The sequence below is a fragment of the Toxotes jaculatrix genome, chromosome 14, assembly GCF_017976425.1.
Source record: "Toxotes jaculatrix isolate fToxJac2 chromosome 14, fToxJac2.pri, whole genome shotgun sequence".
In the NCBI taxonomy this organism is placed as follows: domain Eukaryota; kingdom Metazoa; phylum Chordata; class Actinopteri; family Toxotidae; genus Toxotes; species Toxotes jaculatrix.
Genome location: NC_054407.1, coordinates 3,518,491 through 3,543,108, shown reverse-complemented (window position 1 = coordinate 3,543,108; position 24,618 = coordinate 3,518,491). Strand labels below are relative to the sequence as shown.

The following is a 24,618-nucleotide window of genomic DNA, read 5'->3' as shown; positions in this document are numbered from 1 at the left end:
GTGGACGACAAGGAATCAACCTCTTTACTGCTGGCACACCCATTTCACTTTGTCTAGTTGAGGAGGTAGAACAAATGACAACCTAGTGGTGGTGGACTGAAGAGAACCATGGACATACTTTACCAACACCAATAAGACTGCCCACACCACAAGCCTGCATTCACGGCAGCAGAATGTAGTTGGCTATCCACGTATCCACCCCCCAACAGGACACAGCACTGGGGAACTCCAGCTTGATGGACAGATGGGTCTTCAGCAGGCTCTTCAGTGCTCTGTGCTCCCTTCAGCTCTCAAAAACCAAAAACAGAAAGCTGGAAGCTGCTGGCAGACTGATGGCAGACTCCAATGTCACAACCCAAACCAAGGTCAGCTCGGACAGGAGAAAGAGAGAAGGAGAGAGAGAGAGATTTGATTTTTAGAACAGTTTTGTTTATCAATAAACAAAATAAATATATATATAAATATATATATAAATATATATAAATATATATATATATATATATATATATATATATATATATATATATATATATAATATATATATATATATATATATATATATATATATATATATATATATATATATATATATATATTTATTTATACATATATATATGTATGTATGTGTATGTATGTATATGTATATGTACCCCTGCCCTCCCTTCCAGCTTTGGCAGGTAAAGTGTACTTTGTGCCACTTTATTAGGAATTTATTAGGCTGGAAATCTAATGACAGTTCAAACTGTGCAAAGAACTGTTGCCCTAGGGAAATTATTATTATTTACCACAATATGTTCTAATTTGTTTGAATCACAATTTTATTTAGGAATATGAACCATGCACAACATGAAAGAAATCTTTTAAGGCTTTAGAACTAAAGTATGCCACAATGACCTCCTACAAAACAGAACAAGAAATGCTGGACCCACTTATATTGTTCTGATTTTATTCATTTAAAAAAACGATCTTTTATTTATATATATTACCCATTCACTGACACAAATTACGTTCACCCAGGCCACAGAGACACCTGACTGGACCTCTAGACGGAGCACATCCTGCTGTTCAGCTCCTCCGGATCCATGTCACGGTAGAAAGACATAGACAGTGCCGGCTAATGTCAAAACTACTCCGGGTCACTGAAGAGGATTCTGAAGCTGTAATATTATAAACAGCACCCTGCTATCGTTTGTGGTTAGTGTAATGAACAGCTCAACGTTTGGATAAGTTGTGCCTGCCTTGTTCTTTTCAAGCGCTTCCGTTTTCCTCCTGACAGCATCCGGGCTTTTATTTTGTCAGAAAACGTACATCCGAGTCCGTTGCTGTCTGGTGCCAGCTTGACGGAGGAGCTCTTTGTATGCCTGGTCCGCGAGGTACCGCAGCACCGAGCAGACGCGCGGCAGCAGCAGCAGCAGCAGCGGACTAACACAGAAGCACAGAGTCCCAGCCGGGGACAGACAGGGTCCAACAACGTTCCCCTGTCCGAACCACGCACCGCGACTGGATACAGACGACGGTAAAAGGAAGGAAACCGACGCTTTTATGTTTTTTTTATAGCACACCTCTGCCCTTTAACGCCGTTTAACGTCAGGTATCAAAGAAGTGCGTTCATCGGGAAGTTTGCCACTCAGAGCAGCGGTCAGTGGAGCATGAAAGCCGGCGTGGAGAGAAGAATATCTGCCTAAACTTCTCTGACTCTTAAAGCTTGGTTTGTACCAACTTCACCGACTCATCTACTTCAGACCTGTGTTTGTTTTACTGGATCCTGGTTGTTTCACGCACAGGGACTCGATAAAGACCTTACAACTTAAAAAAAAAAAAAAAAGAGGAGAGAGAAAGGACAGAGAAGAAAGAAACTCGAAGAAGAGGACAGGGGGAGAAGTGGCTATATTTTCAGCCATGGATGTTACAGTTTACCCGCCTCCTCCTCAGCCTCTGGCCGTGTCAAACCATACCAGGCTTGGGCAGCTCTCCTACCCCGACCCGGCCTTTGGGACCAACAAGGTAAGGAAGGAGAGATAGAGACTAAGTCTGTTTTCCTATTGCCTAGAGATGAAAGTCACCTTTGTGTTACCTCAACAGTTTCTCTTCCCTGTCTATTCATCTATCTCGCCCTGCCAATTAAGCGGTAATTAATTGCTTTATTAGGCTACAGTTAATTAACGCAGCTATTGAGGGTAACTACATTCCCTCGGTAGCTGCTGCTCATTTCTTTTGATCATATGCAAACTATAGGTGAAACACAGACTGTCATTTTATTCTCAGGTTGTTGTCAGTGATTTAATGACACCTTTAATTAAAACTTACTGCTGGTAATTGACAGGAAGTTAAGTTTAAATATGCCAAGTACAAACAGAAGAGTTATGGTAAGATGGTACAGTAAAAGTGAGAAGAACATGCACTGCTGTATTTTTGGTATGCATCAAATAGTTTATCTTCACTGGGATCCACAGTAGTAGCTCTCATTTCTATTCTGTGATAGTCAGTGTCTGGGAAGCTCTGTTGTCTTTCTACCTCCAGAGCAAGGTCAGGGTCAGATTCACTACAGACACCCAGACTTTGGTAGGGATCCGAAGTCTTGCAGTATCTTAAACAGGATGGAGGAGTCCTCCATATGTATATATATCAATGTCTATTTATCTATCTATCTATGAGACTGTCCTGCTGTTAAAAAAAAAAAAAACACAAGCCCACTGGTCATCTGTGCTAGCACCTTATTACTTAGTTACTTTTATTGTTAGGCGGCCTCTAGTGGCCGTAGTAATTATGACCGGAGCAAAGGAGGAAGTCGTAGTAGAATATAGTCCAACAAAGTCCAGGAGGAGGGTTGGGTCAATAAAACAACAGGACTTTCACACAGGAGACCGCTGTTCATTTCCCACGAGAAACACAGTTTCCTTTATTTTCCATGACCACAACCTTAACCACAGGTTTGTTACTGTAGCTATGACGACAGAGGTCCTCTAACCTCAGGGAAGTATTTATTTGAACCCAGGCCGTCATCTTTTCCTAAACCTAACCATGTACTTTTTGTGCCTAAGCCTGACCAAACCTTGGACCGTTCCACAGCCTTAACCACACGTTTATTATTGTTACCATGATGATGAAGGTCCAGTACACCTGCCGCTGGTACGCTCCCACGGGTCGTATCCAAGATTAGGGACAAGTGACCTATATGGTAGTTTGAGTCGAAGGTCTGTCTATCTACTGATCTATTGATCTATTGATCTATGTCTGTATGCAGAGGGGTGTTTTTTCAGAGTAAGATGTCTGGATACCTTAAGACACACATGTCTGACACACACACATCAGTCAGACCCTGCTCATTTGACAGCTCGAAATTGCTTAATTATTTAATTAGGTGCAGCTGATGAGCGCATCTAGTAGAGTTAAAGACAATTAACCGTTCTTTGGTCCTAAAACAATAAAATGGAACATGTGCATTTTGTCTTTTCATATTCACAAATTTACTAGTTTCTTGTAAAAATAATAATAAAACATATTTATTTAACAACAATGTATTTACACATTCTCACACAGAAGGTTAGAGGTTTGTACAAACAGGGAGGTGAACTAAAATAGTATCATACAATATCTATGTAAAAAGCTCTTCTGACTGTACAAATGTGTTGTGGTTTTATTATGAAGGATTATTATAAATATACGGTACCCGGGGGATCACCAGAAGCATACCTGTGACCTGCTGTAGGATAATTACCATCATTTAAGACTCCAATTCCACTCTGTTCTGACTGCAGTGACTTACTGAACTCCTTTTCACCGCTTTCTGTTCATTGACTCGCTGCTTTAAATCCTAAACTGCTCTGTCATATACTTAATGGTCTGAGTAATATCAGAATATCCTGCCATCAGTGATTGACTGTTGTACAACTTTGCGATTGATTGAGATATTCACAGGCTGGTTGTCTGAGCCTTCCCTGCCAGCTCGCATTTACTAACCATTTCCTCACTGACGTACTGACAGGCAGGTTTTCCTCTGTTTAACTTCCCAGCAACAGCGTGGTGTTGTGGTTACAAAAAAAAAACAAAAAAAAAACACAACAACTTTGCTTTACCCAAATATCCTGGGTTCAACTCTCTGCTAGCAGGTGTCTGCCTAAGTGCCAACATTGTACTGGCTTTTCCTCCATCCATGTTCCAACTACTGTTTTATCACATATAAAACAGTAGTTATCTGTGTGCCTAAAGAAAGGTCTAAAACTCTCATGTTCAACAGTGTAGTATACAAAGTAAGCAGAGGTGCTACAGCTGTAAAAAAAAATAAAGTGTGGAGAGACAGTACCAGCAAAAAAATAAATCTTCAACAATTCAAGTGACAGTGCCACTCCAGAGATGCTGTTTGATTGGTGTTCAAAGGTGCCCAAGAGTTAATTCTTTTTACACTAATTGGAAAAACAGTACGCTTTGACAGTTATTATACTGTGTACAGTAACTCATATGCTTATATGCTCTGTAGCTGACTGTGACATCTGATCTCAGTACGTGCCGACTGGGCATGAACAGGGTGTCACATTAATGCCTTCATTAGCTAGATTATAGTTATTTACTGTGTTGTATTTTACTGCCCGTATCACAGCACATGGTAATTTAGTGAACTGACTGCAGAGTAAACCAACCTGATGCCTTTAAGCTCAGAAAAGTGTACCAATGCTCTGCACACAGAATCATATTATAAGGCTCTGTGTTGTCGTCTGTGTGCGTATTTGTTTCAGAAAGAGAGAGGCTGTGGATGTGAAGAGAGAGAGAGAGAGAGGGAGAGAGAGGGAGCTGTGGTTGGGGGTAGGGACTGGAGAGAGGCAGTGGGAGGGTTGTTGGGGGTAGGGATGATGTAGATGAGAGAGAGAGTGACAGAGAGAGGGAGAGAGAGAGAGAGAGAAGGAGTGTAGTGGGGGTGGGGCCGGGGCCGCGAAGGTTTGCGCTATATTTCTCTCTGTGTGTCTTTTGATTCACAGCTCTGTCAGCCTGATAGAAGAGATCATATTACTGTGCTGGCGAACAGAAAGAGGGAGAGAGGGAAAATAGAGATGGAGGGTATATAAAAAGGGTTAGAGATTATATGTGTGTGTGTGTGAGAGAGAGGGAGAGAGGCATGTCCAACACATGTGTTCATGTAAAGATGTGATACCAGTAGTGGTCTACATTTTTCCGTTTCAGCTCGATAGAGAAATGACAGTGGCTTCAGAAAGTATTCAGATGCTTTCAGTTTCTACTCACTTTGCTGCGTTATAGATTTCATTATGAAAGGATATAACTGGATAAAATTGCCCATCAGTTTTTTTTTAAATGTTGCAAATTTATTAAAAATCAGAAAACTGGATCCTCTGTCATTTACAGGAAGCTTTCAGTATCTTTAAATGCCCCGCCCCGGCAGCATTTACAGCTTTCAGTTTTCTTGGTTAAGATTTGAGCAGTTCATCCCATTCTTCCAGTCAGATCATCTTAGACTCAGACTCAGACTTAGACTCCATCAGACTGGGTGGGAAGCGTCTGTGAATTGCCATCTTCAGGTCTTTCCACAGATGTCATGAGTCTGGACTTGTGACACCACTTGTGACCAGGCTGTGCTGTGACTTTTACTCAAAGTGTCTTCCTTCTAGTCACTCTACCAATTTATGGAGTGATGCTGAGGTTCCCCTTATCTCTGCAGACGACTTCTGAGGCGCTGTTGGAGTCCTTCTTGTCCTCCTTGCTTGGTTGCTCAGTTTGGCTGGACTGCCAGCTCTCGGAAGAGTCCCACTGGTTCCAGACTTCTTCCATTTCACCGAGCTCCTGGGAGCACTCAGACCTTTAGAGATGGTTTATACCTTTGCCCTGATCTTCTTGCTTTGCCAGAGGTTTATTGCTGAAGTCTTCAGAGAGTTACCTGGACTTGATGGCTAGTTTTCTGTTGTGCAGTGTGAACTGTGGGACGTTATATACACAAGTGTGCGTCTTTCTAAACTACATCCAATCAGTTCAGGTTGCCAGAGGTGAATTCCAATCAGGTAAACAGGATGCTCCTGACCACAGTCTGGAGGGGCCACAGCAAAGCCTCTGTTGTTTTGATCCATTTAAAATGAAATCTACAGCATAGTATATTATGTTGTGTGTAAAAACGGAAGAAGTGTGAATACTCTGTATAATCTGAAGCCACTGCATCTGTTTAATTACCTCTGAAAATACAATATTTCACTGCACATTGTGCTTGTGATTAGGAGCTATGATGAGAAGTCTAACATTAATTACATTCTTTAGCATTGTGGATACACTTTGAATCACAAAGTATTCACTGTTTTCTTTCCCCCCCAGAAGCACATTTTATATTATTTCTATCAGTCTTATAACAATCACATAATTCAGGTGTCACAGTCCTGATCTTCATTCACCGACCGTCCACCGTAGAAAAACACACTGCTGCAACACATAAAAACATGAAACGTTTGATGGTTCCAGCCTCTTAAACATGAGAATGTGATGCTTTTCACTGTCTTAACATTATGATAAACTGAATATCTTGTTGATGTACAAGTCAGGACACTTGATAACATCACAGGCGGCTGAAAGAAACTGTAATGACCCAGCTTTCTGATGCTTTATGGACCAAGTGATTAATCAGTTCATTGAGAAAATAATCTGCAGATTAATCAGTGATGAAAGTGATGAAGATAATTTGTTAGGAGCAGCTCTACTTATTAGTAGTATATAAATGTAATTTGCAGGAGACAGGCTTAAGGAAATTATGTTTTGTGTAGAACAGAAAACATGCAGCTTTGGCTTCACTCAGAAGATATTTTTTTTCATCCATTTTCAGAGAATTTGAATTTGACATGAAAAAAATGAACCTTGTCTTCTTCTGTAATGATTTGGCGCTACAAAAATAAAATTGACTTTCTTTTCTTGAGAGCCTCTCAGGGCGACGCAGACCCAACGATTTGTGCTGCTTTGATATGTTTTACCAATCAGATGCTCTAAGCTGCTGTGATTTGGTAAAGGCTGTGGTTGTAGTTGGTTTCAGGGTCTACCGGTCCAGGTGAACAAGAGAGAAGGCCCGTCAACTCAACCCAGTGTAAGAAAGTATGGAGTGAAGTCATAGTGTGAGATGGTAGTGAACGTGGTGGTAGGTCTGTCAGGGACCACAGGCTTTGTTGAGTAAAATAACTTTGTAAATCAATCAAATATAAATTATTATCCCTGCTGTTTTACAGTGTCAGTTGGTTAAAACACATTTTGTATATGTTCATTTCTGTAAATAGGTTTTTTTTTGTTCTAATGGATCAGTTAGTGATTTCTAGCTTTTAGTCTTAAAAGGTTCCACTTCAGCCTTTGTGTTATTTATAACAGGATTTGAATAATACACTCATGATTGACATCAGCTGGATTGTACCCTAAATGACAGATGGTTGTGCATATTTTTACTGCTACAACAATGTGAGCAGGACAGATTTATTCTCTGTTTCTTTTCTTTTTTTACCGCCATTGTTAACAAAGCAGCAACGTACTCCAGTCAGCCACAGCATGGAAACCAGTTACAGGTTTCAATGTTGTGGCTGATCCGTGTATCATCAAGTGTCTCTGTGTCCAGCAGCCAGCTCAGTGTCTCTGTTTAGTCACGTGACGTGGCTTAATGGATGAACAGAGGTGAACGAACAGTGCTGAGCTCTGATTGGGTGACGGTGAGCGTCCGCATGACATGAATACGAGCAAGTTCATCTGGACCAGGAGTGAAAAAGCTGTAACTTTTCAGTGCCACTACGTGACTTTAGCATCTGTATGAAGTTATACACGTATTTGTGGTGCAGCCATTTAAATGATTAAAAAAAGAGAAATGTGATGGGAAGGAGAGGAAGGGTAGGGTGCAAGAGCGACAGGGAGATGGAGAGAGAGAGAGAGAGGGAGAGAGGTCCTAATGTAAACATGATGATTGTGAAAGCCGGGTGAGGTATTTCTAAAGCAAATAGAGAGGAAGAGAGAACGGGGGGGGGGGGAGAAGTCGGCCTTAGTAAAGAACAGAGCAACAAAGAAAATGCACAGGGGGACAGGATGAGATTTTAAAAATGTAGAGAAGCAGAGAGAGACAGAAATGAAAGTGAGACATAGCAAATAGGACAAAATTAATCAGGAGCACTGAGGACTGTCATGTGATCTGGCACTCAGAACTTGATATAGGATCCACAGTGGGGTCAAGAGGCCACAAAGCCGTGATCTGAAGTCACGTAAATCACAGTATTAGCTCAGTCAGTGTGCTGGTTTTAATGCTGTGGCTGACTGGTGTAAACTCGTGGCTCTGCTGTGGTATCATCACCATCGTTGTTTTAAAAGTGTGCTGGTTTCAGTTTAATGGGAAAGACCCAGCGAGCGTGGTGCAGCGCAGAAGCAAAGTTCGCTTCATTTCCTTCAGGACGCTTGTGATTTGCGTCTCAAAGCTCAGGGCCAAGAAAAAAGGGAAATGTTGAGAGCTGGGACACTTTAAATACAAGGGAATTATTGCAGTATTCACCTGTAACCATAGTTACTTGATGAAAAAACACAGCCGTTCTAAAACGTCCTCTAGATGTTTGCCACACAAAGATCACAGTACTGATGTTATTGGTATATATTATAGAATATAGCTTCCCCTCTGAAAGTAAGCCCAGAGAACGGAGAACATTTAACTGGAATCCAGCTTACAGATACGGAAAAAAAAAAAGTGCTTGTCATGAAGTCTGAAGTTGTTTACACAGTATTTGCTAAAAAAGAAAATAAGCTACTAGCTTGCAAACATTGATCCACGTACAGCAACAAGAAAGAAGTGCAGGGTCAGTGTAGCATGATTTGTTTTACCGTCCATTTGGTGGATCTTTACCAGGGTACAGGCTTGACAACAAGCCAACACAAACTTTACATTCAAAAAGTGTATTACTACAAACTACAAAAAAAAAGGTTGGCAAAATTATGTTATTACGGATAAAAAAATAATATTCCAGACAACTATTAATATAGTATTCTATTCTTGACGTTCTCTTGCTCTGCTCATTTGGAAACTCTTTGCGAACACTGCTGCTGCTCAGATAGCATTTCACAAACCCCCCCTCCTCCGACCCAGAGTCCACCCGTGGGCTGTGATTCTGAGTCACCTTGGGGGGACAGTTTATTATCATCACATTCTCCTCGGTGATGGGCTTCATGCGTATGTGCAAGGTACAATCTCCATGTTCTTGTAATAATAAATCTGCTCCATAGGAGTCGGCTGAGTTGAATTATGTGATTGCTGGCAACTGGCCATGGCATAAACAGGATGCTCCACTCTGCTGTGCAGAATAATTCACTCTGCACCAAAAACCCTCACGGCAATATTATCGTTTTTAAAGAGCCATTTTAGTCAGTCAGGATTACAGACGTTAATTAGAATGGATTTGTCAGTATATTTAAAATGGGCTGTCATGTTTATTCACTAACACAGTCAGCTTATCTGCTTAAAGGCTTCTTGTGATATATCAGCAGTATTTTTGGTAATTCAGTCACATCTATTTAAAAAGATTTACAGCACATCTACAGTTATCTCATTATCTTATCCGCTGGCCTCATTCCAGTGTTTCTTTTTTTTCTTCTCCTGTATTACATACTGCTATTGTCTCCTCCTACAGTTTTTCTAACGAGCCAAAGTGTCGGCATCTCCTCTAATTATCCGTCAGAACACAACCAGTCAATCTGTCTGTCCGTCTGTCCGTGTTGGCCGTCGTTCCTGCCACAGAACATCTCGCCAGACTCCCCTCAGCTCCCACCCATCCCCGATGCTCACTGATGATTGTGTGACTTGTAGCACTGTTGCTTGTATGTTGATGTGGCTGAAGGTGTTTCAGTTGGTTGAATCATGGGGACGGAGCGATGAGGGACTCCTGGTTGATGGTGGTTGGGGGGAGGGATGCCAAATGGAACAGATGGGCGGAAATAGAGCACTGCCAGAAGAGACTAATTATCAGGATTTCGTTTCCAAAACAAACATATTGCAATCAAATCGCATACTGCAATCATTGCTGCATTGTTTTGTGTGTATGTGTGTGTACTATATTAGTGACTATGGCTTGGATCAGTTAACTTGTGGTGGAGGAGATTGGATCAGTTCCTGAGGCATTATTCAGGAGCTGTTGCAGTTTTTTTTTGTTTTTTTTTTTGCGCTCGGCTTTTGTTCCCCATCGTACCGTCATAGATGTTGTGAAGTGCTAATTACTGTGGGTAGATTGAAATAAATTTGTCACAATTGAAATGTGCAAACTTGTGTGTGTTGACCCCTGTTTTTCTGTCTGCTATTATAAACTATTTTTGACTTTAAAGAAAGTTTTCGGCTGCACCTGTTCAGTATATATAGTGGGAACTGTAAGATTTTACAAAGATCTCTCTCATCCTACAAAGATCATTTTGGTATTCTTATCTTAAACCTCTTTTACCTTTTTCAAGTTGAAGACAGCATTTGTTTTTAAGACCAAACCATCTGTTTATTTGGAAGTGTCCATTTGTGATCACCAGCATAATTTACCTGCAGTGAAACTTCAAGACTCTGCTCTCGGAGATTAACGGACTAAAAGAAAAGTTTAGCAGTGTCAGTGTTCATAGAGGGGAACCTAAAACCCTTCAACTGCCAACACTGTGTCATCTGAGCAGCTCTTTGCTGTGACAGGAATAAAGAGAAAATGGTTTGACATTAAGTTGTAAACTAAAAAAAAAAAAAAAGTCTTGTTACATCAAAGCATGAGTCAAAGCAGGAAAATGTAACGTGTGCTGAGCTGCAACAACTGCGGCTTCTGCAGCCACCAATGGTAATCACAGGATGCTGGCTCATTCAGTTCTGTTGGGCTCCGAGTCACAGTCTCACACATTATCTCAATACAAACCTGCAATTGTGCTGTCCTCCCATGTCCAGTCCTGTGCCAGGTTGGGTACTAGCCCACAAAAAGTATGTGTAATGGGTAAAAAATATATTTATATTAACTGACAGGTACTGACATGGGGAGAAATGGACTGAATGTGAACGGGCAGAGGGTGAAATAAACATAAGTAAACATGAGAATAAACAAGGCGGTTCAGGTCCCGAGCTTTGTGGATGCAGGGTGAGTTTTTTTCAAGCTGCCTCACAGTGCACAGACCATTGCAGGCTGTAAACTTTACAAACCAAGTCTTGTCTTAAAATGACTGAACCTCAGAAATAAATGTGACGGAAGTAGAGATGGGTAATGGAAAGGAGGGAGGGCGACACAACGGCGGACAACGCGAGGCAGTGCAGCACGAATCATTTCTGTCGGCTGCTCCGGTACTCTCAGCTCTGGTGTTTGGCTGACAGTGCTGTCAGCAGCCCGGCAGGAGAGACGCTCAGCAGTGTGGTAGGATTTCATAACTCAGCTGTGACCAAGACACAAACTTTTTACTCACTCTGACTGTGTGGATAGCTTCTCAGATGATGACCACTTTTGTGTTATCACCTGGGGCTTTTACTTAAGTGAAGGATTTGAATACTTCTTCCACCACTGAAAGTCACACAATAAGCAGCAACTCCTGTGTCCTGCGAGGTATAATTACTGTTTTTGTCAATGGAGTCTGGTGGCTTCAAACATAGTGATATGAAGACAGTTTCTGGTTAAATAAAAAGGGTCTTACTCATTAATAAAAAGGTCTTTCTCTGCAGGAATCCTATCTTTAAATTTGTCAGACAGTTATAATAACAATCTAAAACTGTCAATGGCAGAAACAAGCACTTTTCGTGGACGTACTTTGACTCAGACAAATGCAGCGTTTGACTACGCTGCAGCAGCCGTTTAGCAGTTTCCCGGTGTAACCTCTTTGCTTAACAGTGGACCAATTTCAAAGGTTTTTGTCCCTATCGATCATTTGCACACCCAAAACATGGGACAATAAGGCCCAGGTTAAAAAAATCCCAGTTATCCTTCAACTAGGTCAGTTTAACATTTTCAAAACTCTGAACTATTTAACTATTTAGTTCAGCTAACTTAAACTGAAGGCAGCAGGGAAACTTAAGTTTAACACACTTAAAATGATTTGCAGTGTACAGGATCGGGGTCAATACAGTTTAGTCAGTATAACTTGCTTTATATTGTTGTCATGGATACAGAGATAAGACAGATAAACAGTTGCTAAGCTGAACCACAGCTATGTGAATCTCTTTCTCTCTCTGAAACACACACACACACTGTCCTTCTCATCTGTTTCTCACTGTAAAAACCTGTAAGTTAATTTATGTTCCCTGATGCAGATTAGAGTCAGTGGAAACCCAGTCAGTTCACAAGTGACGATACGTGAATACGTAAGCACCAGACATTTAACAGTGTCTGTCGGGCACATTTACTCACAGGTAGCATCACACCCTGAGGAGACGTCGTGTTTCCATCCGTAACACTGGTTTTTAGCTGAGGACACTGTGCTGATAGAGCTGTTGACTGCAGAGCCTCCATTACAGTACATTTATTTGAATATTAGCCTCCTGTGAAGCATCTGTAAGTCAGAAAGTTTCATGAGAATTGTCAATCCAAATTTAAAATTTCAACATTGAGGTCGGATATTTCTTTTTCATGACTCTTTGCTATCTTTGGTATCTCACTGGCAGTTTTTTTTCACTTTATAATAAAGATCTTCAGATTAAATACTAAGTGATTTACATTGCTTTTGTATTTTTTTTTTTTAAAGCGTGAATGATCCTTCCAATTTAGTTAAAGAGGAAATTAGCTGACATTCAGGACTGAGGGAAGTGGAATAAAGTCACTCTCCTCCATTTTACATCTCCCCCCTTTTACTCAGTATCACTCTCTCTCCCTTTTAATTCCCTTCTTTACCTTTTTCTCCATCCTCTTATCAACTGTACATGTAATTTCTCCCAGCCCCTCCTTCTTTCTCTTCCTCTCTCAATTCCCCTTTTTCTCAATACACTGTATTTCTCTCCTTTCCTTTGTCCTTGTCTGTCATCCTAATAGTCTTTCTCCCCCTTTCTTCCCCCTTCCTCCACCCTGATCCACTTAGCTGGCTGCTTGTTATTCAAACCTTTGCTTTACCCACACTAACACACACACACACACACACACACACACACACACACACAGAAATGAAGAGAGGAAGCAGCCAGGGGAGAGAGAGAGAGAGAGAGAGAGAGAGGCATGAAGTGGGAGAGGGGGGTAATTTGGTTTGACTACAAACCTTGCCATCCTTTTAAGTTCTCTTACTGTAAGGTTGGAGATACACACACACACACACACACACACAGGTACAGAAGAAGAGAGGAGAAGCCTATTTCACTGCAGATGTGTCACGTTTCTATCATTATCTTGTATAATAGTTTAACCTTGAAACAAATATATGTAAAAAGTGTGTAATTTGTCTGTTTTGGAACTTTTGTCAGCACATTTAAGGTCAACAACAAAATAAATGAATAAGTAAAATCAACATCTTTTCTCAGAAAAGCCCAGACATGATGATAAAAGGGGTTTTTCCTGTGTCAGAGTGAAGCTAAGATTGATTTGTTAAATGGAAAATAAATTTGATCATAACTAAGCAGATGAGAATTGTCGTAATGCCTCTGTGATGGAAAATATGAGGCCACGGTTTTTAGGTGTTACAGTTTTGAAAATGTGAAGCGCTTGTGTTTGCAAGGTGGAAAAAGTAAATATCAGACAGAAGACGTTTGCGTGCATCACACTAGAGCTCGGCGAAGACGCCATCCATCACATCGCACGTTTGCTATGTGTCTTTTTGTTCATGCACATCAAACTAAATCCCATTCACCTCCATTATGGTGAGTTTTCAGAGATTGATATCTTCAGCTTCCCAGTTTCACCTCTGGTTTGTAGGACCATGTTAGTCACTGAGCTTAAGATCTACATTTGATTTTAGTTTGAGGTGATATTTGTCAGATTAGATCTAAAATATACAAATTTGTTGTTTATGTCACCTTTATGTTTGAAGTTTTTGTGACTCACCCTTATTGATGCAAAATGTAAAACCTCAGAATTGAACTTGATGCATCATCTGTGGTCTCTGGGGCGTCAAATAGATATCGAATGATATCAAATAATAGAAAATTGGCTGAAATGGAAATAAGAGTCTACTTCAAGATATTCTGCTGTTGGTAGATGAGGTATGTCAGATAAATCAAAAGAAAAGGGATTTTAGTAGCACAGTGACAAGAGCAGACAAAGAAGATACTTAGTAATTGCAAATATAATCATATGCCAGATTTATTCCGGTTGTTTGTTTGTTTGCTCCCATGATAAATGCAAAAGCAATAAGAAAAAAGAAAAGTTGTGTGACATCCTGTCAAATGTTCATATAGAAATAACAGACTACGTCTAATGTCTCTATTCTTAATTATAGAGCTTCAGCTAATGTCTCATCATTATTATTGTTGTCATAATGATATATATTATATTCAGCTCTGAGACTTCTGGACTATTTAAACTTATCAAAAGAAGTTTGATAAGTTTTGATGAACAGTTCTTATTCTTAAGTCTGTGAGTAGGGCTGATGGGTGCTACCAGTATGGGTAATTCATTTCCATATCAGGCTATATTAATATTTTATATATTATTGTTTCTTTAGTTTACATCATATTACATTCATCCTATTATTGTGTTGTGCAAGTGTGTCTGTGTGTGAAGCGTGTCACATTTCAGGCCTTGTCAAAGGTAAATGGAAGAAGTGGATTTGGCAGTGAGGTCGTCTGCTCTTCTCTTCCTCTGCTCCGTTTGGTCTGAATAACTTTGTTAGCTCCCAGAGAGTAAGACCGACAGACAGATGAGACGGAGAGATGGAAATTTCATCCTCTGCTCTCACCGTTCTTGTTACTGTTGTTTTTTTTTCTCACATGTGGAACTGTTCCATGTACAGCATTTAAAATTAACTGCTAATTCTATAAGCTAACAAACTGTGTGTGTGTGTGTGTGTGTGTGTGTGTGTGTGTGTGTGTGTGTGTGTGTGTGTGTGTGTGTGTGTGTGTGTGTGTGTGTGTGTGTGTGTGTGCACGCGTTAGGTCCATCATGACACTGTTTTGGCTTTCTGTTGACTCTGTAAACTTACACCTCATTTGCATAATACCCAACAGCTGGCGAATGGATAAGGCAGTTACACCTGTCTGTCCACCTGTCTGTCCACCTGTCTGTCCACCTGTGTGTGTGTGTGTGTTTCTATGTATTTGAGTGAGTGTGAGTCAGTGTGTATGTGCACATAAGACAGTGCTTTACTCGCGCCCACCTGTTCAAATGTTCTTGTGCGTGTATGTTTGTCAACCAAGACAATGCCTGTGTACCCAGGACATCATTGTTATTTGAATATGTTTTATGGATTCAAATAATTTGTTTTGCCAGTGTGGGATGTAGGGCTTGGCCAGTAATGGTTACAGCAGCTGGCCCTTTAAGAGGATTGTAGAAGGGTTAATGGTGTAAACTGAAAATCACAAATGAAGCAGTGAAAAAAAAAAAAAGATTTGATTTGTGGCACAGAATTGAAACAGGAAGCTGGAGAGAAGGTGGAATGAAGGAGCAGGTGAAAGGAAAGGAGGTTTGTTTGCTTTTGAAGGACGACTTCAGAAAGTGAACTATTCAGTGTAAGTGAGTGAAGTTCTCAGATCTGTTGGTAAAGTGTTTAAAACTACACAGCAGCCTGAAGTCTGTGCTGACAGCGAGAGGCAGAGGGACGGCTGTCTCATGAATGGGTCCTACGCAGGTCGAACACAGCTTGGACAGACCTGCGTCATACGTGGGCCTGATGTCTGACGGTGGTGTTAGACAGAAAAGAGAAAACAGGAACAGGAGTCAGTTAATTAGTTGGGTTTATAAACCTTTCTGATGTCCAGTGATTTATAATACGGGTGGAGACCCTGTGATGTGTGGGATGTGTTGTTTAATTCTCTCTGTGATTCCAGCTGGACTTTGTTTAGCTGCACAGTATCCTCTAAACCTGTCAGTGTTTTTATCAGCCTGATCGGACACAGTCATTTATTAATTACCTACGGTCCCCACACAGCACTGGGACTGTTGTAAGTGGGTAGGGTTTCACAGGAAATGCAACACAGCAAAACCTGACTACTAAACAATAGTGGATCCTGACATCTGAGATTCTATAAATACTGTAAAGCTTCATTTGACTAATAGACAGTATAAAATAACCTCATCTCATCTAACCCAATAACCCATAATGTCAAAGTAAAAACAAGTTTTTAGAAATGTTTTCAAATTTATAAAAAAAAAAAAAACATCTAAAACTCCAATCTCAAAAGTAATCCGACCGTTTCGCTGTGGCCCTCCAGACTGTGGTCTGTTCACAGCATTTTACCACGTCTCTCTCAGGCCACAAGCAGGATTTTCAGAGTCTGAAGGAGATGGCACACAGAGAGTGGACTGGCTGCTCCCCAGCAATCTGTTTCCTCCATCTCCACTTATTGTCTCTTTGCTGACTGTTCTGTTTGCTGTGTTTTATAGTTTATTGACATTGTTGCTCTTGCTTTTTTGTTCCCTCCAGCTGGATGGGGACACCATGTTCCTGGGTATGCCAGACGCAGGCCTTGACTTTGCCTCAACCAATCAGGTTAGTGTTTATATGTGTGTATTGTTCATTTGTGTATGTGTGTGTGAGTGAGAGAGAGAGAGAAGTTGTTTCTCTGACATTTCCTTGTTTCTAATTGCATTGAACTATTTTCTAAATAGAACAAACAACTTGTTAAAGTGTTTCCACAGTAACTTTGGATGTTTCTACATTTTTTACCCATTAACATGTAAATGTGAAGCAACTTGTTACAGGTATAAACTTACATACATGTCTGGTGCGCATAAAAATACACAAATGAGCTACCTGATTTAATTTGCAAACAGTCATCACATTCGTACATGCATGTCAAATCAGTTTTTTCACACTCGTGATTTTAACAGTACCTTCCTAATTCCTTTCTAATGTCTTTTTGTTAATGTGGTTAAGGTGTTTAATCCCTGCAGAAGAGAGGGAAATGAGTCCATTAGCAGGGAATGGTTTCCAGTATCTGTTAGCATTTAGCTCTTAACAACCTGTTGTATTTAGGAAAACTCTTTAGCAGAGCCCTGCTTAAAGTACAGATATTCAGCTACACTGTACCCTGCAAGGTATCAGTGGAAGGGAGAAAAGAAATGTTGCTGTTATTCCCCTGTTCATATAAGTTTACACTGTAATGCATGAATGATATTATTTCACAGCAGATTTTTGTTGATGCGTGCTTTAAGACCATTTGATCATTCCCCACTGTGACTTTGAGCTGACCTTTAGCTATTTCAATCTTCACAGTTATTTCCAGTTGCATCAAACAAACTTTTCCTCTCTTCCTTTTCCACAAATCAATATCACTTACTGCACTCAACCTGAGGCACAGAGAGCACTGCAATGATTTTCTGTCTCCAGGCTTTCTTTTTTCTTATCACAAACGGTGAAAGGCTGTAACGCTGTGTAGCATTATCCAGCACTGTTACTCATCAGATGCAATTCTGATATTAAAAATTGTTTCTTCATTTAGGATGTTTGCATAAAGACCTTGAAACATTCAGTGAACTAAGGCCTTTAGCCTTCAGCAGCAGTCAAGACACAAATTCTAAAAATGTTTTTCTGATTGAATCCTATGTTATTTACTCTTCAAAAACACAGTTTGAATTATGCTCTTTATTCTATATTATGTTATTAGATTTGAATTCTTTGATGATGAACTCAAATGTGATTTCTGGAATTTGATTATTCTATTTTATTGTCCTCTGACCACTAATCGTCTGCTGCACACTGGCCAGTATGTCAGTCAGAAATCATATCTGTAACTCTGCCGCGCTGTGGTCAGACTGCCAGAGTCTCTGCAGCTGTAACTCTGTCTTTTCAATATAAACTTCAACAAAGTAAAGAATATTCACTAATCCTAAAGAAGAATGAGTTTTCACCAGCTGGGTTTTGTAGCAGCAGGACTTCACTGTCCCTGACTGCCTGGATTTAAACACTGCAACACTTTAGTGATAGCAGCTATGAAGAACGAGAAGGAATGAGCCTGGCCTGTGACTGACACGTTGACTTCACTGTGTTTAAAATGTCACACCATCTCAGAATTGGGCTGCAGTTATTGATTTTCATGAATGGTTGTTCTGTTGACTCTTTTTTTTTTAATGAAATAGTCGATTGTTCATTCTGTAATAATGCTATACATTTTTTTTTGTCTGACCATTCAAATCCCAATTCAATCTACAATGATATAAAACAGAGAAAGTCAGATTCTTATATGTTTTATTCAAACACGAACAAGGTCAGAGTTATTGTAATGGTTGATATTTATCTGATCAAACCTTTTTCATCATTATATATGTGTGTGTGTGTGTGCAATGGAAAATGTGTAGTAATGGACTGATGATGGAAGATCTCCTTTACAGAACACACACACACACACACACAGTTATACTGTATATGTGGATAGCACTGCATTCAGCATGTCATTTCCAGAGGCCTAGTGAAGCCTCTAGAGAGTGAGATGTTGTGTTTGTTAGTACAGAATTACCTCACCACCAAGCAAAGCCCGTATTAATATGAAACAGCACTGGAGATACATTATTCATCGAGCACAATATAGAGAATATTGTGTGATATAGGAACCTCTGATGTGATGTTTTATTCACAGTGATATGCCATAAGAAGATGAGGAGGGGTGTGTGGAACAGGGATGTATGGCTCTATCAGCACCAGGGCTTCCACAGAGTCAGAGGTGGTTGTGTGTTAAAGCTGGAGCACGGAGGCAGAAAGGGGGTGGGGGAGGGGGGGTTGCCGTACTCTGAAAAGTGCAAAGGTTCAGTGGAACAATAAGTGTACCATTGGCTTGGCTCTTTAAAACCCATTTGAAACATTAGATGTTACTTGGGACCTGATAAAACAGTGAGATCTATTGTGCTTCCTGAATGCATCCATTTTCAAACAAAGTCACTATATCAACTCAACAGTATGTCCCTGGAAATAAATGTAAAATCTAAATTAGTCACAGTTAGTTTTCCTTTGTCATTCTCCCTCTTGCTGCTCACGTGGATTCACTGCTGGGCAAGTAGCACTGTTAGAGGGAAAATATCATTTACCTGTATGTTTAAGCTCATTTAACAGATGTTTTGATAAGTTACTGGATTTTATTGCAGATACAGTAACTTTATACGGTAGTTGTTGTCCACACCATATCAAATCTGCTTGTGTCACTCATTGGTCTCTTCAAGTGCCGAAAAAGTGGTCCTGGTCCTTTTAAATTTAAAACTGTGATAAAAGTGAAATAACTGTAGAAAGTAATGTTGATCAGCTCATCTAGCTCTCTGCAAGAAACCAAAATAACGATATTGCCCAAAATATCAAACTGTTCTTTTAATCAGTGTAGTGTCTGTCCAGCTTTATAGATCTGCCCAGTGGTTGTGGTGGTACTGGGAGGCTTCAAGGATTCAAGGATTCAAGGGCTTTATTGTCTTTATTGCCAACACACCTTTCCTGGCTTGATGAGTGATGACATTATATTAAGACACTATAAGTGTAGCAATGGCCCAGTTTTGCAGTTGATATGTTATGAAAGTATTTGGGTGTTACTTTCTTTACAATGACTTTGTTAAATTTCCCAGTATCAGCGGCCTCCGGGTGCACGGTGTCCTCCTTGTTGATCATCTCATACAGCTGGCACATGATCATCAGGTACTCCAGGGCAGGGGAACAGAAGGATTTGATGGTGTCCGCAGTCACACCAAGACTCAGTGATCATCAAGCATACGCCAGCCGATTTGCTTTTCCCTGGTAGAGCTAGTGGTCTGTCTGTGTGATGCGCAGAGAAACCTGGCCGCTCTATAGCGTGGTCCAGTACCTCGTCTGACGTCCATGTTTGTGTGCAGCCGTGTTTGCGGTCAACCGCCCCCGATGAATGGGATCGTGTCCAGGTTACCAAATGAAGTGTCTTTATCAGATGCCAGGTCAGGGTTATAAAAGTCGGGCTTTGTGTGGGAAATGGCCGACCCTATGTCCCACGGTGTTTGGCAGTTGTACACCAAACTTGTGTCATTAAATAGCAAAACAGAAGTAAGACAGATTAAGGGCCATAATTCATTCAGACGGGTCGCTAAGTAGTAGTTGTTGGTGAGGATTAGTGGAACCAATTATACAGTGATGGTGGCTGGACATCTGAGCTGGCCTGGCACTCAGACGAAGTTGCCTAAAAAGCCAGCTGGACCAGCAACTGTTGCTTAACCTGAGGAAAAATGTTCAGATATAAGGCCAGGTCAGTATCTGCTCTTTGCTTGGTTGAGAATAGGAGTCAAGAACACTTTGAAACCAGCTCAGAGAGTAGAAATTTTCTGGTTTACTAGTAAAACTAGTGGACTGACTCATTAAACCTTTGGCAAATTTAACTGCGTATTAATAACTGTCAAATGTGTGTGTGTGTGTGTGCGAGCAGGGGCTTGTGGAGAGTCTCTCTCACTCTCTCTATCCCTGTCTCCCTGTTGCTTTTGTCCGTGCCCCTCTTCCTGATGTTTTTATTTGACCTCTGACCTTTTCCTGACTTCTGGGCCCATTTTGAACCTTTGTCTTTTGCGATTCTTCCCACAGTTTCGTGTGCCACAGCCCCCTCACCCTCTCAGCAAGGTGTCGCCACCAAACCAGGCCTCGCAGCACTGGAGGAGGGACACACACATGACCGACACACACCGTCTGCCTTGGGTAAACACACGCTCACATGTACACACACACACACATACACACACCTATAGGAAAGGAGAAGTAACAGCATCAGTAGTTTAGACGTCCATGTCTGCCATCTATAGGCAAGGACAATGTGAGCTTCTGTGACTTTGACTCTGTGCCATCCTGCTGGCACTGGGTGTCACAGCTACAGCTTTGTTCCTCTAATAGCTGTTTGTGTTTGTTTTAAAGGAGCATCCACTGATTTAACACCGCCCCACTACAACACCTGTTGGACTCAGAGTGGACAGTTAATACCAGACATATCATGTTTTCAATTCCACACATTCTTCTTCATTGTCAAAACCTGGTACCCACCTTTCCCACAACTACTACTTTGAAACCTTAAATTTACCCTTAGTAGACATTTGACCACATTCTCCTATTAAAACAGGTGTTGATGGTCACACTTTATTCATATCCAAAGGCTATATGTGCTTTTACATACAGCATTAGAGGTGTGGGGTACTCTGGTAGCTCACCTGGTTGAGCACGGACCATCAACACAGAGTCTTTGCTGCAGCAACCAGGGTTTGAATCCAGCTCGTTCATCTCATTTACCCTCTCTCTCTCTCTCTCTCTCCTCTGTTGCTATCAAATAAAAGCAAAAATGTCCCAGAGTTTTATATTTTAAAAAAAACACACGGAGTTGTGAGAAGTGTGTTTGCAATGTTAACACAACATGTGTGTGTGTGAAAGAACTTAATTCTGACTACATTCGTCTTTCCAGAAGCTCCCAGTTCACAGGGAACAGGCCATTGTACTGACATGAATGGAGGAGCGGAGAGAGAGAGGGAGAGAGAGAAAGGAGTAATTTATGCAGAACTTGAAGAAATGATAGAGAGAGCGGACAAGGGAGGGAGAGCGAGAGAGAGCGGCAGACAGAAAACAGACAGGCAGTGTAATTTATGCAGAGCTATGTGCTTCAACGGGACACGGCGTGAAAGAGTAGGGCCATGAAACAGACTGTTGGACTCTGAAAAACACAGTGCAGTATGATGTTGGCTGAAAAACACACGTAGTAGGAAAAAATATGATCAAACATGGCGAGAATTCACATTTTGTGACCGTGTGACTTGATGAATGACTTTAGAAAGACACTGAATGACTAGATTCTTGATTGTAGAACGGGACGGGACAGGAAGAGAAGTCGGTGGGTGACTAGTAAGAATGAAAACAAAGAAACGACTTTTAGTGACATAGTAATATTGTGATATCTATTTATACACGTGCTAATTTTAGATCTCAATTAGGGACGTCAATCATTCATTTTTTATTGATTAACTGAAATTTATTTTTTAATTTTAATTTAATTTAATTTTTTTTTTGTTTTAGACCCTGGACTGTGTGTGGAGATATGTATTGAAATATCTAAGAGACAGAAATACACACTCCTGCTACAGTGTGTGTATTAATGGTAACAAAGGAACATGTCAGTGCAACAGTGTGGATTGCTTTTTGATAGTTTTTGGACAACAACGCAGCTCTGTGACACACAGGAATAAGACATGTCTACTCTCTTCACTCATCTTTGCCAAATAAAACCATAAAAACACAACATGCAGGAGGGTCGTTTTGTATTTGAATGCATCTCACCACTCCACCAGGTTGTAACCCGGTAACCTTGGTGTGGTGCCAGTTTCAGGGACAGTGACACCATGGTAAATTGTTGAAAGCCTGCCTAAATGAAATGAGGTACCTTTTTTTTTTTTTTTTGCCTCTGTGTATATTTGGGAGATGAAAAGGAAATGCAGGGAGGTATTTTCACCGTTCGGATACGAGGTGTCTTATCATTTTCTTTATCTACTATTGCACATTTCTGTTCTCTGTTTCCCACATTTTTAGTTCAAAGTGGTGAAACTTTTAGCTCAAATGGTGGTTTACCACAGTGGCTGTTGATTTCATAGCGAGCGCGTGCATCATATAACTCACAGCTCATCGCTAAGATCGCAGGTCACACAACTCATAATGCAACACTGCATCGGGGTGTGAGGTAGATCAGAAAGGAGTGACAGAGAATGAAAGAGTGAGAGAGATGAAAAAGAAATTGAGGATGAGATCAGGAGAGTGAGAGAGAGCAAAAGAGGAGTGGAGGGCGACGGCTGGTGAGAAATGAAGAGCAAAAGAGTGTGGCCAGCCAAGCAGAAAAGGCTGTCAGTCTCTATAAAAGATCTCCTCTGTCAGATTAGTATGAGAGGGCTTCTCCAACACTGCCTCTCTCTCTTTCCGCCCTTGTGTCTCTCACTTTTCTCTCACTCTGTTTTCCTCTCCACGTCCTCCTCTCGTTTGTCTTTGCTTTCAGAATAATTCATTATCATATACGGGGCCGCTCCTGGTTTTCTTTTTTGCATGTCAGATTAGCACTGATGTATTTTTACACACAAAGAGCCGCCTGTGAGTATTCTCCCAAGCAAATGGGACTTGTACATATAAATTAGTGTGTTGTTCTGCTGCTGAATGAGCGAGTATTTGTTCACAAGGCTTTCTTTCAGACTGGGAATATCATTAGTGATAATTAGGCTGTGATAGGAGCTCAGACTGAGGGAAAATGACTGCATGACACAACAGAGCTGTAGTTCGTGGATTCAACAGTCTGAGGTAATAGTGACGGGTGGTTTTTCCACCTCTTCCATCTATTGTCTCTGACAGTAATGTTTCAGGATATTTTGGTCTCTTATAGTCCTCTATGTAATTCTTTTTTTTCTCACTCTCCCCATCCACCCCAGCTCGAAATGCTCCAAATTACAATATGTCAGCTTCCCCAGACTCTGTCCCATACTGCATCAGTTACAAAAAGAAAAGTGAACAGGATTTAAAATACTGTCATGGGATCTAAAAAGCATAGTTTTGTATGTGTCTTTAATCGTGTCTGTCTGTTTCTCTTTAGTCATACTCAGTGGGTGGTTTGGGTGACGAGGACTTCAACATCCCACCCATCACTCCCCCCACCCTGCCAGAGCACATGCTGCCTCCCCATCTCCCTCATGATTCCCCCTCTGGACCGTACCACCCTCTGGACCCTCCCTCCAACTCAGCTCCACACCACCTCTACCAGCTGCAGGGCATGGATCTGCCCGGCATGCCTGGTAGCCAAGATGGAGCAACTATGTTGAACCAAGATGGTGGCACCTTCAGCCCAGATGGTGGCCCCATGACCAGTACCCTGTCTGTGGTGAGTAGTCGTAAAGAAATCACATATATTTAAAATAAAATAAAGGAGAGATCTTCACGTAAAACTACCCATAATTAAAGATTGAATAAATAAAATTCATAAAATCTGAAACTTTTTTTAAAAAAATATCATAAATTTACATCTACTCCTTCTCCTTCGTTGAAAAAAAATCTATGAAATCTATGAAATGTAAATATGGCTCATTTCAAAAGTCCATCTTCACTGAAAAGTCCACTGTCAGAGTAGGTTGCTTGGAGGCGTCGTAGTTTCCATCTTTGTGTAAGTTGCATATTCGGCCATGTCTGGCGACCACAGCGGCTGTGATGTTTCAAATCCTGCTCGCACATACCTGTGTCAAACTGAGACCTGAGGTCAGCACAGAGAAACTTTCCACTTTCTACAGATGAATGTAAAAAGTTTTTTAGTGTCAAACTCTGTGTGGACATCATCCTGCACAGCAAGGGGCAAAAATCAAAAGAGAAGTAATAAGAAGAAAAACAGCATTTGAGTGGAGGGGGGCTTAAAAAGAAAAGGAACGTTGTCCTTTTGTTTTCAGACTCGAGCAGAGTCTGTACACGGCCCCACAGTTCTTAGCTGTGGTTCAATCAGGTAACATACAGTAAGTGACCTGTGTGGATTGACCATGGGTGTTTAGCAGCTTTTAATTCTAGATAATAATAGAAAGTGCCAGTCTTTGTCGGTGTTGTAATAAGAACTGATACATCAAA

The 24,618-nt window shown here is 40.9% G+C and overlaps 1 protein-coding gene across 2 annotated transcripts in view; it reads left to right on the top strand.

Annotated features, from left to right (window-relative positions):
• The first annotated feature begins 1,399 nt into the window (after positions 1-1,399).
• tox (thymocyte selection-associated high mobility group box) overlaps positions 1,400-24,618 on the top strand; it is a 37,362-nt gene continuing 14,143 nt past the window's right edge. For both annotated transcript variants that reach the window (XM_041056302.1, XM_041056301.1), the window contains exons 1-4: positions 1,400-2,004; positions 16,492-16,557; positions 20,587-20,697; positions 23,606-23,890. In XM_041056302.1, coding sequence (XP_040912236.1) covers positions 1,900-2,004; positions 16,492-16,557; positions 20,587-20,697; positions 23,606-23,890 — 567 coding nt within the window. In that variant the 5' untranslated portion in view covers positions 1,400-1,899. The remainder of the gene's footprint in view (positions 2,005-16,491; positions 16,558-20,586; positions 20,698-23,605; positions 23,891-24,618) is intronic.